Below are 15,927 nucleotides of genomic sequence, written 5' to 3'. Positions count from 1 at the left end.
CGTTGGATAGGTTGAGCGCTCGTATGTAATTAAAGAAACTGCATTCAGTGGGAAAAGGTACGAATAGTGTTGTTTAGGTTGACGATCGAACCGAAAGAATTTAAGTGAATTCTGTAAACGAAGGAATCACCGAATGATAATTGCTGTTCATTGATGGTTGTGTAGAAGTTTTTCTTGATCGTGATAAAAGCTTCATACATCATCGCTGTTCAAGTGTAACTTTGTGTTAAGGCGTCAAAATTGGATGTTTCATCCTACACAACAGTACACGATGGAGCTTAGGGTTAGAGGTAAGTGTTGGTTAATGTAGGGACAATATAAAATAAATACAAAATTTAGCGGTGCAGGACATGATTCAACAGGAACGATCGGATTTATGTTCGGTTTAAAATGAAATCATATTACTTTAAATTTTATCCGGTTTTTATCCTCAGTGATTATCTGGATGTCTTATCATTCTTTTAAGGTTAATTACACTTCTTCGAAAACCAGATTGCGCTGAGGCAAAGGAACGAGCACATACTAAATAATATTAACTAAAGTAGAATTGCTGTACGCCGTTAAACAAATTTCAGTGGGAAATAAAACAAAAAATCTCAACTGTACGATACCGTTATCATTCTGCAGATATTTGAACAACCGAGAGTTACTTGCATCTCTCAGACACTGGCAAGTGTAGCATATTTGACAAAGATACCGTAGTGATTTATTCAATATTGACTTAGTGATGTGAATGTTGCATTGTAAAAGCGAGTATGATCGTAATTTTATCGCGCTAGAAAAGACGGAAAATATATCTCGACATGTTTAACGGAACCCGTACCTCGTGATACGTTGCGGGGCAGCTATTGTGAGTTTAAACCGGCGTAAACTCGTGGATTTGATTTAAAAGATTTTTGTTAGGCATTAGGACGGGAAACCGGGTCGAAATACGTCACAATTGAATGATTAAAACAATAAAAAATCGTTTATCTTTGTTCCACTTTTAATGTGTGTCATATTGTGTAAATAATATTCAAACCTCAGTACATTTTCAATTAGGTAAGAAGTTTTGCAAGGTGCACGACAATAGTATTTTTTTAAATAAACCATTAATATTTCTGATTGCAAATGTCTAATAGACTAAAGTTTCATGCTAAAAATGAATGCTTACATTAAAAAATGGATATCCTGTTCTTGTTTTGGAAAACTCATAATATATTGTACATTACATTCAAAAATGTGCATCTGATTTACAGCAAGATTTTTTAAACAATTTATACAAAAAAATTGGGGAAAAAAAGTTAACAACAATATTTGAAATCATTTCAAATTTGGTTTCAATTGTTGAAACCTACAATTTGGGGCGGCCCGGTGGTCGGCGTCGACCTTTACATTCACAGGAATAGGTAAAAAACCCCCTAGCTGGACCAATCCCTTCATATGCAGGTATTATTATTCCAAATTTCCAAATTATTAGTCCAAATTTTATTCAAACTGCTAGTCAAGATTGCAGTTGACAATCATATATTGTTTAAAACTTATTTAATCAACATTCATTTACAGTCGTAACATAACTGTACGACATCTAGTTTCTTGAGAATATCAAAAAGGTTGAAGAGATGGATAACAACGACGTTGTAGAGTAAAAAAAAGTTTTTTCTATGACTTTCGCATATTTTACGCATATTACAATCATGTTACGTAACATAACTATGCGACACTATACGAAAAATCGTTGTTTAACGTGCCAATTTTGATTTTAAAAAAACTTCAAAATATTGACTGTTTTGAAGGCGTAAAAAATAATATAAAAAACTTTTTGCTATCGCTTTTACCATTTTACCGTTACAGTTTGTAATAACATTGCATTGTACTGCAACAACAACGTGTAGAATATATGTGATCATTTTTATGAATGATCAATATGGTTCAACAGCAACTAAATTGTGAAATTACGGTTCAAATTACCGCAAAATCAGCAGTCACTAGCAAAAAGCCAAAGAGCCATATGCGTCTCGCGAGCCGTATGTGGACTTTTTTGACCACTGTAAACATGTTTGTCCCAAATATGTATCAAAAATAAAAAAAATAATTTAAGCTTGTTGTTTAATCTTGATATAAATTCCTGACACTAGAGAACAAAAGGAGAGTTACGATTCTTTTCGTAGAGTAAAAATTAAAATCAACCAACCAACTTATGCGATAGCCAACGTGTACAATCAGAAACACAGAGAAGCTAAAAGAGCGGTAGTGTTAAACTGAGCATATTGTGCTTGGTTTTTTTTCTGGCTTCATGTTATACCGAATCGAGTATCACGCAGATCACATCTTCTCACGCATTCACCACTTTTTAAAGACGGAGAATTTACTCTCTCGATTTGAGCCCTCGATTTGTGGTTTGGTGAACGTGCTGAGCGCATGTGAATGATATACGGGCTGCAGCTTATTTTTTCATCTGTCGCCAAACTAGTGTTGTTTTTCTCTTCCCAACGATCAGATCAGTTATTTAAGCAGTATCGCGTAACGTGATTTGTGTACTATTTCACGCAAACAACAGAGGAATTACATATCATGGATAATATGAGTGAGTGCATAATAGAAGGAACACCGAAAGTTCAGCAATAATGTAACTAACAAAGAAGATACTAGATAACGCAGTACAGGTGTAAGAACAGTACGCAAAAGATCGTTGTGGAGGTGTTCTTGTTGAGATTCTTTGTGGTACAGTGTAAACATGCGGTAATGCGTATCAACATTTGAACTCGTTAAAGATTTTAGTACTTTTGATCATAGTGATCGTTGAATATTCAGCGGAATGTCAGCTGTACTGTTGACTCGTCACAATGTCAGCCAGTTTTATGCAAATTCAGGCTGCGAAATAAACAGCCACATTAACGAACAGTCGCGAAAAGTAGGATGCCTTATTGACAACTGGCTCTATTTGCAGAAGCAGACGAAAAACAGCATTTTGCTTGTGGCTGTTATGCTATAGCTGTTGCGCTCGTTCTGGTCACTGGTGATGTGTGCTAAACGATGTCATATCATGCAAAAGCACAGCAGTTTCGATGGTTCGCCCGTTCACCAGCAAGCTGAATGCCACGGTATCAAAGAAAGTGCGGAATACACGCCAAGTAATGCATCTCTTGGCCGGATTTCTCTTGCACGAGACGATATTGAGATGATGTTGACCAACCAACGTACGCCGAGAGTTGTATTTGGCTTTGTCTCTGGTGCCTAGACCGTATGTGTCACAACCAAATGAAAACAAACGATCGTCTACGAAATGCATCCACAAGCTGAGCGTATTGAACCGGTTTTTTTCATTTGATTGAGAGATCCCATACATTCCCTCTGGCGGAGGTCACTGTCGAGCTGATTGTGAAGTAAAATAGACCGATATGAGTTCAGACGTTGTCCTAGACCTGCGCCATGTCGTTAATCGAGCGACGATCTTCATTAATAAGCACAGCTTGATAATAGCCATTGTGTACATTTTTTAAAACACAGATAACAGATAATAGTACCAACCTACCTTAACAGTTGAACTTTATCAATACATGTTTTCTAAACTATTCCAACAATCGTTATAATGTAGTCACGAGTTCTTGAAAAGGTATGTTAAACTCTATGTCAAACCTGTTTTGTGTCATACGCAAGTGAACTACTAAGAATTGGTTATTACACTACAAAATCTTAGTGCTAAAGCCCAACATATTGCAACAGATCTAGCTTGTAAGGTAGGTGACAACTGCATATGTAATGTTCCGGTCTAAGGTGGTACCGGTTCCGCCAAAGTTCACGGTCAGATGAAACAGACCACATGTGCTAACAAGTCACAAGATCCGTAGGTGTGGAGTGGGATGGTGGTTTGGAGAACGCATTGGCAAACAATATGTACCGTACACTAAATTGTGTTCACCTCCAACCGAACCCAAACACACTAATTACTTTCGAGAGCGAATCTATTAACCCTTACATGATCTTGTGTGCACAAAAGTACGTTAAATATAACGTGGAGTATGAGAGAGAACAAAAAAAGGAATGTGACTCAAAACAGGATTTCATCAACTCGCACTATCGTCCTATTCATATCTGTGAGCCCAAAATTCGGCAACTACCTTTTATGAAAATGTCATATCGTGTAACTTATCACTAACACAACAAACCTGTCTTCTACTACCGAACCCACTAGCAACGTTCACACTCTTGCTAATGACCGTTGCCATGACGATGACCACGAAACAACGGACCGGTTTGCCCAGCACGATCTATACGCGATCGCTCGTACGGTGTATGGGAGCAGCTGCTGCTAGTGGTCGGTAAACAAAACGTGTTCGTATTTGTTTTTCAATATTATACTCAGCAGCGTTTCAAGTTCATGCTCTCAGACACAATCAGCACTCGCGACTATTGAATACACGGTTCCGCGCGCGCTCCATAGACGTTACCGGTATGATCGAAACGCAGCGAGCAACACTTCTTCAATTCCGTTGCTGACTAGTGGAGTGCGTGTGGCACCTGCGAGGCTCACGTATACCAGTCCAGCAGTGATCGCGGGCACGTCTGCTGTGTGATGTGTCGTTCGTCAAGCCGCACTAGCCGATCGTTCGCGTGTTGTGTTGCTGCTGAATAGTTAGTTAGGGCGGATTTTTCGTTCAAAGTGTCGTGCTGTTAGTCATCGCCGGCGCTACTCTGGCAGGAACCAGCTAGCGAAATCTGGCGAAATTTATTCGCAGTCGTACACTACTGCGCTAGCTAAAGTTCATTGATAAAGAACCGTTTTTTAAATACAACATTGCCGACTGGTCGACAAGTTTGATCACAGTAAGTGAACAGATGTGTATGTGTGAAGTGAAATGTGAAATAGAAGAGCAATTCTATTATTAGCTGCTGAAACCCTGCAGCGTGCCAAAACGTCATTTAAATAACATCGATTATACGTAGAAGCATGTTCAGTATGCTGTAAAAAAGTTTTGTGCGCGGCAGAAGCAACCTGTTTCGTTTACCAAACTCTTGTTTGCTCTGTAAAACCTTGATCAAGTTTATCTTCGCCTATTTACCGAAGATTCAAACACCTGCGTTACGCTTCGTTTTGTGCCATTAACTGGGTAACAAATTGTAAGAAACTTGTAAGTCAATGAACGCCGAACATTACATCAAGAAAATAATAATCTCTGCGAGCAAATTCTCACTTCTGTACCGACACTATTGACAGAGAGAAATGTTTAGCTTAACAGCAGCAATGGTGATCTTCTAGATCCCATCACAGATGCTAGAAGGTAAATGAAAGCATGAACCAGAACATGAAGATGGTACAAATCCCAAACAACTCATGCATTCTTTGATGCGTTAGTCAACACTCAGCCAACAGTTTTTTCCCCTTTTACTGCTATTCGTATAACGGATTCGGGGGAATTTTAATTTGGTGAATAATGCATGACGGAAAGCTTCCTCCTTTCTCGTGATCAACGATCCAGAAATGTTGGCAAAAGTAAATTTAAAGTTTGCTCCAATTGTGAGTGTGGTGGCGAGAGTTATGTGCTTAAGTCAATTTAGTTTCTAGAATACATTAGTTTTCTCAATTTTGGACTAACAGCAATAAACTTTTGCATTAATGCTCTCTTCGGGACGGGAAACCGTCATGGCTGTATGCTTTATACAAGTGCGATAGGAAAACTGATTGCATGCCGTTACAATTTAACATTGAGTGCAAAGAAGAACTAGGTTAGGAAACGAAATACATAACACCTGTTTTAAGTTGCCGTCTGTGTAGTCTGAACCTCGAGACAACGCTGCATTGTTAATGCTGTGGGCAAACTAGTGCATAACCAAATGATATGCAGTGACGTTCTTCATTCAATTGATTGTTTTAATAGATTGGTCGTGATCACTTCGAGTGCTTTCATATTCGACACTTGCTGCAGTGACGTTGCTTTCTGTTACTTAACCCTTAGCACATATTGACTGAACTAAAAGAATGTGGCAAGCGTACAAGAGTACAAGCTTCACCAAATAGTAAAACCTACGGAACGGCACACTAACAAAAACAGGCCCGTGAAATCGATGCATAGTTCTAGTTTAAACCTGCCCCCGCCAGACACGTATGTCGAAACGCGGAAGACTCACAGAAATCATTAGGCGATGGCTTGACTCGCGTAAAGACCAACGAAAACAGTCAAAAAACAAAACCCACTCCGCACGTCTCGTCAATGTGCTCAAGGTCATCATGCTCGTCGATGCCGGGGTTTAGATTTTGGTGCTTTTCAACCTAGCTCCTACCCTTATTGGTTTCCGCGTGACAAAAGTTTCAAGCATGGTTTTAGAAATGTCGATTAAACAAGGACGGTGCGTTTAGATTAGTAAACCAGTGGTTGAAAATTGACGTCCGATTTTAATTCACTCATTTGCTTAGTCGCTTCACAATCACGGCACATCGGACCACGTGTATCAAAAAAACCATCTGAGCAAATGATATTGAACTTCAGACGCCAAGGACGCGTAACGCCTTTGAAGGAGGGGACCGTTTGGGGTGGGGCTACTTCTCGAACGCAAAGAGACACATCCTTATGATCTATTTCTTTGCGAACCCGCAACGTAATGACCGGCACCGTTTTGTTGATGTAAAAACAGGTTTTGATGCAGTTAGGTGCACGGAGGCTCTTTCGCAAAACACGTTATCAATTTAGGTACGTGACACATAGTACAAACCAGTTGGGAGCATTTAGCTTGCGGCGCCCCGTTGCTGGGAACTGGCTGATTGTTCGATACAGTTACAACCAACGGTCGTAATTTGTGAGATGGAAGTATCAACTCCAAAGAGATGGTTCCATTCACCAGTACCGATGTCGTGCTGAAAATGACGTTGAATCATGAAACCACTTTTTACGTTGCTTTGCTATTGCTCGTAGCATTGTATTAAACATTCGAGGAATGTGCACATTATTCGAATGTTTTTTCTATAAATAAACGCCCAGCTGTGTCAATATCTTAGTGCTGCTTTAGTAAATAGCATATAAACCATTACCACTTATAATGTTTTAAGTTTAGAATGTTTTTCGTTGAGATTTATTTGAAAATTTGACTCAAGTAGAAACGTACAGCACAGTTACGTTTTAATAACTGAACATAATTTACGTTTTATGGTTATTGCATACTGATTCGTATCTCGTAACAATTCGAACAAGTTATAAAGGAATATATATTTTAGAATTCTCCTAAAATACGAAAATTGTCCTACTACGTGTATCATTCGACGACATTCAAATCTTACATTTTACTTTGCCAATGATAAATTGAATTTGAAATAATTAATTGTATGTTTTTAATTTGCAGTAATGTCCTTGGAAGAAACGCGCCGTACCCAGCGACCATATCGCTACGGGATGATGTTGCTATGCGTTGGCGCCTTAGTGAATTGGTTAGGCCTGGCAGAAAACTATTCGGAGCCAGTGCGATACGCCGGAGTTGCATGTATCTTAGGTAAACATCTTCAACAATTACTGTACTATTTAGTATATTTGATAGCATTTTTTAATAAATCCTATTTTCCGTATACTCTAACAGCAGGAGCTTGTCTAATATGTACTGCAATGTGTTGTTGGCTTCATACCCCAGGTCGTTCAGGTGCAAATGGTGATGAGGTAAATATATTCTTTTGTACTATTTACATTGCTATATACAATTCTCCTTTACTACCATCCCTGCAGAGTGACGATCCTGTTCATGTGATTAGTACAACTGAAGAACGAAGACGTGAAAAACCCCCAGACTACGACACAGTTGCTGCGGCTCCACCAAGCTACGATGACGCGATTAAGTTAGATCCAGCCGCTCTTTTACGCTTATCCATAGCATCGGATACTACTATCAACAGTAATTCGAATGCCAATAGTCTTCCTACAGAACATCCCAGTTCATCCCAAACAACACTGAACAATGGTAGTAGTGTTGTAGATGTTGCAAACAGTGAAGTTAGCCAAATAGTAGATAGTTCCATGGCCTTTATCGATGAGAAAATGTGTCCCGAGAAACCACCTCCTTACTTAGAGCAGCCGATTAGTAGCACAGGCGACGAGCAAACGTCGCGTCCTGCAAACTAACATTTCTTCATTTTCTCCTTCAAAGCAACGAACTGTCTACAATGTCCAGCAAGCATTTTCATATCATGAAACGCTTGGCAAGACATAATAACAATAATGGCTGTGTTCGTATTCTTAAATTGTAAGCTGCACCGCATTGTGCACGCAAAAACAAATGCTTTGTTAAGAACCAGATTCATTAAAAAAATGATAAAATGTTGGCGCCTGCAGCCCTTAAATAAAGCTGTACAGTATTAGCGATGCCATATTCGAAGCAGACGATGTTCGCAAGGAGATTCCCACTATAAGTGCAGCTGGGAAAATTCCTAATATTTCTAGTACTCGCGATTGAATTTAAGCAACAACAGTTAAGGAAGTTCATTTACATTACCATTCGTAGTCAATACGAGCGTATGAAAATAAACCAAACCTTTATAGGCAACTGAGCATGCATGTTATCATGGAAAAGATGTTGCCCTAGCTATGGTTTTATTTTTGTGATAATAGTACTGTAAGCAAATAAAGATAGCCGACATGAATATCGCTGTTGCTTCGTCTCTTTACCGAAATATTAAGAGCCAATGAGTTATCACAAAACACTACTTACAGTCGTAGACTCTCAACACTTTCATGATGGTAACTTAAATTCGAATTTTAGCATTTTGATAAGCAACTCTCTATCCCGTGCAACGTCGATACCATGATTCCAGCCAGATACAAACAGAAGTAGTTGATCATTTGTTTGTGTGTGTCCGATGTTTTCTACAATCAGAATAAGGTCAAGTTTCGTATTAGGATGTTATTTTTGTGTACACTCACACAATGTTATTCCATTTACCTGCGATATATTTACGATAAGCAAGCTCCTTTTTGTACGAAGCTATGATGCTTTCAACACTATTCAAAGTTCGCCGGTAGTTCCAGGTGCAACCAATTATGTCGCATTCAGAAAAGAATTCGTGAAGAGGTTTTATTTGCTCTAGTATTGCAAACGCTTTTGCTTCAACATCTTCCATGATCGAAACCATTACCATTAGATTTTTGCAGTAAATTTGTAAATTTTCCGGGTAAGGGTTGTCCGCTGATGTCGATCTCTGTTGCGCGCTTTTTTTGATTTGTTTAATCGCGTTGCAGTATGTAGCGCCCTTCTCTGTGGCTTGTATCCACTTGCGGTGATGCTCTAGAATGTTTGTAACTGCTTCTTTTATTCTTAGAGACGCAACATTTTCCGAAGAGGTTGGAGTTCGTGGCGATTTTACTCTAGAAATTGATCCACTTTGTCGTTCTGGTGTAGCAGACAACATGTTTAGCAAAAACACAAAACAATTTACGCACGGCACCTGACATTTACAAATATCAACAACGGAATGTCAAACTGAAGCATAACTACCTGTAACGCTTAATAACGCATCATTTCTGGATAGTGGATAAGAAAAGTTTTTAATTCGGTCACATTGTGATCGATTTTATTTAGTGTCACTTGATACTTAGACCATACGATTTAAATATAAACATACCTTATTATATTATTGTTTTTATTTAGTTGGGAATCTTGGTTGATAACGAATTATAAGTAATCAGCTAATGAATAATACAGGCAGCCCTCGAGATACACTATTATAGCGGACCGCTATAACCCGGGAAAATCCGCGTAAGTCGAATCCTGGTACAATTTCGGTTATGCTTTAAAGTCATTGAGTCGACTTCGTTATTGGCACTTAATTTATTCGCCGAAGCAGGCGATTTTTAGAAAGATTGCATTAAAGTAAGTTAGAAAGAAATGTTTAAATGACAAAGAATAGGATTTTAGACTAATTTTTCACCTTTTTGCTTAGATTTTGTACTATAAACTAGCTCAGCTGTCAAATTTCCAAAAACCGCATATGTTCGAATCCGCGTATAAGAGGAACCGCGTAACTCGGGGACTGCCTATATTCTTTTCTTGTAATTTTAGCCGGCAGCGTTAAAATCCCGTCGAGAAATCAACCACGGTAGATCCTGTAAACTATTTTAGAACCACCGCTACACTCCTGAAACCATCTCTCTATGTTAGAGGGTGGCCCGAAGTGTATCAGAAAGAGGCCTCCCCCCAATCCTCTTCCCCACATTCAATTTTGCAACATGCACAGCTTTCCCTCGTCCCCCTATCAAACCTGTTCAAAGGCAATTGTTTGAAATGTTTTGAAATTTGATCCTGATCCTCCTACGCTTAACGTTTGTAGAATAAGGGGTCAAAACTATCAATCCGCGCAGGAACTCCAAGGGGATTGATCGTTTAGAAATCCTTCCACAACAGGTTGACCGCAATCAATTCGATGGATTCACTGAAGTATCTAGAAGTCGAGCACTGCCATAACCCAAATAGCCTGAAACGTTTGAAATCGAACCATAACGCTGCTAGAGGGCTGCTTAGTGAAAAAGCGAACCGTGTGTGAACCTTGGGGGTGCTTAAACCGCACGCAGCGCACGATGGAACTATTGAGTTCCAAAGTAGTCGGTTAAAGGTTCCCGACGGAACTATGCGGTTCTTTTGGAAGCACACGGTACTCGATGGAACTTTGTTTACAATATGATAGCTCTACTGTCAAATGACGGCTCCGCAAACGACGCCATCCGTTTCGGGAAGTTGTAAGTGAAAATAAAATGGTTTTAATCCGCGTAAAGGTGTATTAAATCAACGTGCTGGATTCCAATTCACATCTGATTCATGCGTACGATGAAGGTTGATGAGGCTCTTCTGTGATTAAGGCTCACAAACTACGGCAAAGTACGTAGCACCCGCCGATTGAAAGTGGTAATAAGTGGCATTCGTTTGTTTTGTGTTATTGTGTAATAAAAGTCAACGATACATAAAAATATAAATACAATTATTTTGCAATAATTTAATAAAAATCCGAATTAACAATTGATACCTAAATAGACAAAACATGAAAAAGAATGTACACGAAAATGTTAACTTTTTCCATTTAGATTGGTATCATTCATATATGCATTTTGTAGGGTGTGACGTAACAAAACTAAATGGCCGAATTAGTAAAGTAGTTGTTCTGCTGTCTCTGAAAACCCCTAGGTTCGAATCTCAGAAAACGATAGTTAATAAATAAGAAAAAAGAAACATAAAGCCATAAATATGAACAGCTCCACCGTGTAGTCAGGCATTCACATTTTTTGACGTTTTGACCGAGGGCTGCTTAAAGGTTGCTTAAAAGTTCGCGGAACTACAAGGCTGATTATCTACTGCAAACGACCTATTTAAAGATCGATCTTTAGCGTTGCCAAATTGGCTGCTTAAGCAAATCTGGCTACTTGGGAAACAGCCCTACGAATTCTGGAAGTGCTGTTCGAAGGCCCACGATTAGCCCATATCGAGCAGGAAATGTGTTAGCGGAGCTTAACCTGGCTAACCATGGAAATTATAGTTATCTAGGACTTTATCGGTAGTGGCAAATGTGAAATTGTGTGTGAATGTGTGTTAATAGACTATTTAGCACCCGTATAGTCCGATTAACTAGTCTAGGACTGTGAAGGCGTTTGTAAAACCTTGGAGATTGTTGGCCTCGTTTGTGTAGAAGAACAATGGAGGAGCTGCAATAATGACGAGCTGCCCGAGTTGAAAGATGAGCTCACTATCACACAGCCCCTAGATAGAAACTATCTAGACTCCAAAGGAATATGTTATTGAAAATGTAACAACCGACCACCCTACCCGTAAAGTAATAGTCGATCTGTAAAATAGATGATCGTACAATTCGATGTGGTGGGGAATATGTCGGGCATATATATAAAGGTCCGGGTGACGCCAGTATTCGCAGCAATACGACAGGAATATACAGTCCGGGTGACGACAGGAACAGCAGGAAGATAAAAATCGGGTGTGATTTTTCAATTTGCAAACAAGGTGCTTGGACGACTTTGTACCTACGGGCTTGTGTCAACATAGCGGTATTCCGTTAGGAAGTATTTCGTTAGGTATCTCGGGTTCTATACAATTCAGGGTGACCCCTTGAACATAAGACTCAGAGAGTATAGAGTGGTCGGCGATAAAAAAGACACGCAAACACTTCTTATCGATGGAATGAATGTAGTTAAAGCGTTACCACCAATTGGTGGTTACCGTAAAGCTAATACATCTGACGCTCTAAACAGGCGGTATCATAGCGGTAGGTCTTACTGAGTTACACACCCCACTCTGAACGTACCGTAGTTGGTGATCATTAAGTAACGTAATACCGTAAGGAACGTAATACCGTAGTTCGTGGTGAAGGTATGAAGTGGGTTTGATCGGAAAGAAACCGGCAATCCGGCATTAAAAGTGTTCTACTCCAGTAATACAGGATTGCTGTTAACATATAACTTATAATGATAAAATATTAATTTTCTTATAAACCATGGGATAAGGTGACGTTTCACTGTTTGGAGAAGGAAAAGTCTTGAAACGAATGTTAATTATATGTTCAATTAAGTTATCTTTAGTTACAAACAATACGGCCTTGCCGTTCTTCTTAAATAAAAAAATAAATAAAATAAAATCCTATAAAATCAAACAAACTTTTTGTTTGTCTAAATTTTTTATTGAAATACTAAAAAATCTTATCCAATCTAATCTGTACCTTTACACCTTTATTGCAGTGACTTTATATACCACTATGTGATGAAATAACACTCGCACCCCTAACCGTGTTGAATTGTTGCGCCCAAATTTGTATTTGTCTGTTTAATTTAATATTGGATTAATTAATTAATTAATAAACATCCGTTAAGGTTACATTTATTAGAAGTTACATTTCGTAAATGCTTTTATTGGAATGCAGTCTACAATATGCTGTAAGGGAGGTGCTAAAGTTGGAAAAGCACACAATATTTATACTGTTTTTAAGGTGTTGCTTTTAGACATCGTTTGCTTCACGCCATCTGCTCGTTTTTTTAAATATTATTTTAACAACACTATGTAGATACGAGCGTGTTTAGTAAAATTTAATATATCCTCAATTATTCCATTCTTGTTATGGTGTGGAATATGGAAGTGGAATTTAGTGCCTGTATCTATATATAGTGAATCATAAACGATTAACAATCACTTAGATGATACTAACATCAAATTATTTTGACTATACGAATTTGTGAAAGAAATTGTTTGTTAGATACACAAAAAGACTAATTATAAGTTCATGAATCAGGCAAGTGTTTAATGGTGTACTAAGGTTGACTTATAGGTTGTTTCGGTCGCCATATTTTTGAAAAACGTAACGTGTTTTGCTATGCTTCCAAGATATACTTTGTGATGGCCCTTCCCGGTGAAGGAGAAGAAGTGCTTCGTGTTTATTATAAATTGATACTCGGGATATTTACTTGCCTGTTCCCGTTTGGCTTGCCTGTTGCTAAAGGTTTCGCAACGGTGCACGGTGTTCGAGACCATATTTTCGAGGTAGCTTCTTCACATTTTGCTCATTCATTTAAGGCATTAGCACTGCACGTTGCTATCACAATAATCAGAAGCGACAACATCGTGAAGCGTATTACTTATCAGCTATTTAACATCAGTTCATGAGACGTTCGTTCGTCCCGCCTAACGCATCGCTTGATGTTTAGTCAATAGGAAAGGTAGCTTGAGGTGATGTTTAGCTTTGCGTGCGCGGCGAATCGGTTTCGATCGAAGGACATTGAAAAGATTCCAGCCGCTGCCAAGACTAAGGGTTCTTTATTTTTAATCCTTCTCTGTAACCATCCCGTCAACCATCATCAGTGACATTGCGCTTCGTGCCGTTTTCACACCGCCACCGTTGTGTGCCGTGTCCTGTGCAGATGGGTGGTATCGACCCTTCGGGTCGTCGTTTTTGTGATGTGATATAGTAAGCATATCCCCGTCCCACATTGCCCTACTGGGCTGGGAGCCCTGGTATGAATATGCCATGAACGGGCCGTTTACGGGCGGTTTGTAGTAGGTTGGGGCCTCTGTTGTGAGTTTAGCTTGACGGAGTGTAAAATAAATTAAAGCCCCCGACCACCTTCGGACCGGCCGCAGCAAACCACCGACAGGATCAAAGAGCTCAGCATGAAATCGGGAGGTTAAATGGTTTCCCTGCGGAGCTTGTCGTGGAATGTTCTTCTCTAGCCTTTTCTGCCCGGGTTTTATAGGAAGGCAATCGGGATTGACGAATTAAGTGCGTGGCAGGTAGGAGTGATGTTTTGGGATGAACGACAAAATGGATTCCTTTGATTTCGTTTAATTGGACCATGAAAATCGCGGTGACCCTTGTAAACTATAGTTACTATAATAGTCATTTGTACAGGCGAATGGAAGCAATATGTAAGGTTTATCAGCTGACCTTTTTATGGTTTTAATACGTTAACATTCCGATAGCCAAAAACATTGCCCAGTGGCACAAGTGAAATGCAAAATGTTTCAAATAAAACCACAAACAATAAAGCATTCCCTCCAACAAATCCTCGGAAACACCCTTCATCTAGACTATCTATACAGCTCTTATCAATATAATAGTTGTACAAACAGCTAGAATCTAGACATCCAAAGATAATAGTTGAGTAGCAAGAGTAGCAATCGAATGGTATAATTTTGACAAGTGCTCTAAGTGCGCACTTTAAAATATAGCTTTGTTAAGGTATTTCGTTTCATTTCCCTTTTACACACCGCGTGTGAAACATGGAGCACAATTTTAAAGCGATAAAGTTGCTTGTAGTGTTGTGTCATATTTTCGGTACTGTGATATGTGTTCAATCCGAGCAACTAACACACCGAATAGTTGGAGGCCAACCAGCCAACATCGAATCGTACCCATATCAAGTGTCTGTACAGGAATTGAAGGTTCATATTTGTGGTGGATCAATAATCACCCGCCGATGGATATTAACAGCGGGACACTGTATTGAGTGAGTCAGATAGATTAATTAAATTATTTCATTTCATCCAGGTATAGTTTGCATATTTTAATCTACTTGTTTACTGTTCTCTTCACTGGTGCAGCGATACTATTCCGCGCTACATGCAAGTGCGCGTTGGATCTTCATTTTACAGTGAGAACGGAACTCTCCACAATGTTCAATCCTACCACGCGCATCCTGACCATGTACCGTACAGCTGGATAATGGACTATGCTCTTCTCAAGTTGGAGGATTCGTTAGTGTTTTCCACCGCCGTTCAACCGATTGCTCTGGCGTCCCATCCGAACGATCTGCTGTACGATCTCGATTGTGTAGTAGCCGGCTGGGGGCGCACTTTAAATACGGAAGAAAAATTCGACCAGCTACGAACGGTGGAGATTCCGTTGGTTTCACGAACATTGTGTAATATCGCTTACGAAGGGAAGGTCGATATGTCCATGATATGCGCGGGTGATTATGTTAATGGCGGTAAGGGTAGTTGTGCGTATGATTCTGGAGGGCCGTTGGTCTGTGCTGGTATACAGGTTGGAATCGTATCCTGGGGCAAAGGCTGTGCATTGCCCGGATATCCAGGTGTGTACAGTAGCGTTTTATACGGAAGAAAATGGATCGACAATGTAATAAAGAGGGATGACGAATAAAATGTATCAACTAACCAACACAAACAATGTTATAATCGCTTGTAGTTGAACAGAAGGTAAAATTAAGCGATCGAAAATCGGTTTTAAATTTTAAACTAATATGGTGAGAAGGAAATGAATCGAACAACACATGGAAAAGAGATCACAATCCATTAGTCATGAAAGTAAAACAAGATCAAGGAACGGAAGTAACGTATAGAACGAAAGAAATTAATACGATGAATGGAACGAAAGGACAGAAAGAAACGGAACGAATCAGCTCAGTTCCGTTCTGTTTAAACGGAAAACAAATTCCGTACCGTTCCAATTAGACCAATTTGTTTACG

General features: G+C 39.3%; 3 protein-coding genes across 6 annotated transcripts; 2 read left to right on the top strand and 1 right to left on the bottom strand.

Moving 5' to 3' along the window:
* Positions 1-8,081, top strand: LOC128300861 (uncharacterized). Of its 4 annotated transcripts, XM_053037088.1 has the most exons (4): positions 1-290; positions 7,315-7,461; positions 7,546-7,622; positions 7,689-8,081. In XM_053037088.1, the coding sequence occupies exons 1-4, from the start codon at positions 245-247 to the stop codon at positions 8,079-8,081; spliced, it is 663 nt and encodes a 220-aa protein (XP_052893048.1). In that variant the 5' UTR covers positions 1-244. The 4 variants fall into 4 exon arrangements, with proteins under 4 accessions (XP_052893048.1, XP_052893046.1, XP_052893045.1 ...); XM_053037086.1 differs by having other exon boundaries at positions 7,549-8,081; XM_053037085.1 differs by having other exon boundaries at positions 7,546-8,081.
* A 449-nt stretch (positions 8,082-8,530) lies between these two features.
* Positions 8,531-9,364, bottom strand: LOC128302748 (uncharacterized). The gene is made up of 2 exons (XM_053039607.1): positions 8,899-9,364; positions 8,531-8,822 (listed from the first exon to the last, which is right to left on the bottom strand). The coding sequence occupies exons 1-2, from the start codon at positions 9,362-9,364 to the stop codon at positions 8,689-8,691; spliced, it is 600 nt and encodes a 199-aa protein (XP_052895567.1). The 3' UTR covers positions 8,531-8,688.
* Positions 9,365-14,721: 5,357 nt separating this feature from the next.
* LOC128302011 (trypsin-7-like) lies at positions 14,722-15,611 on the top strand. The gene is made up of 2 exons (XM_053038721.1): positions 14,722-14,948; positions 15,043-15,611. The coding sequence occupies exons 1-2, from the start codon at positions 14,722-14,724 to the stop codon at positions 15,599-15,601; spliced, it is 786 nt and encodes a 261-aa protein (XP_052894681.1). The 3' UTR covers positions 15,602-15,611.
* Positions 15,612-15,927: the final 316 nt, after the last annotated feature.

This window comes from Anopheles moucheti, chromosome 3, assembly GCF_943734755.1.
Source record: "Anopheles moucheti chromosome 3, idAnoMoucSN_F20_07, whole genome shotgun sequence".
Lineage (NCBI taxonomy): Eukaryota > Metazoa > Arthropoda > Insecta > Diptera > Culicidae > Anopheles > Anopheles moucheti.
Note: the sequence above shows the minus strand (reverse complement) of the source record. Positions and strands in the feature narration are given on the sequence as shown.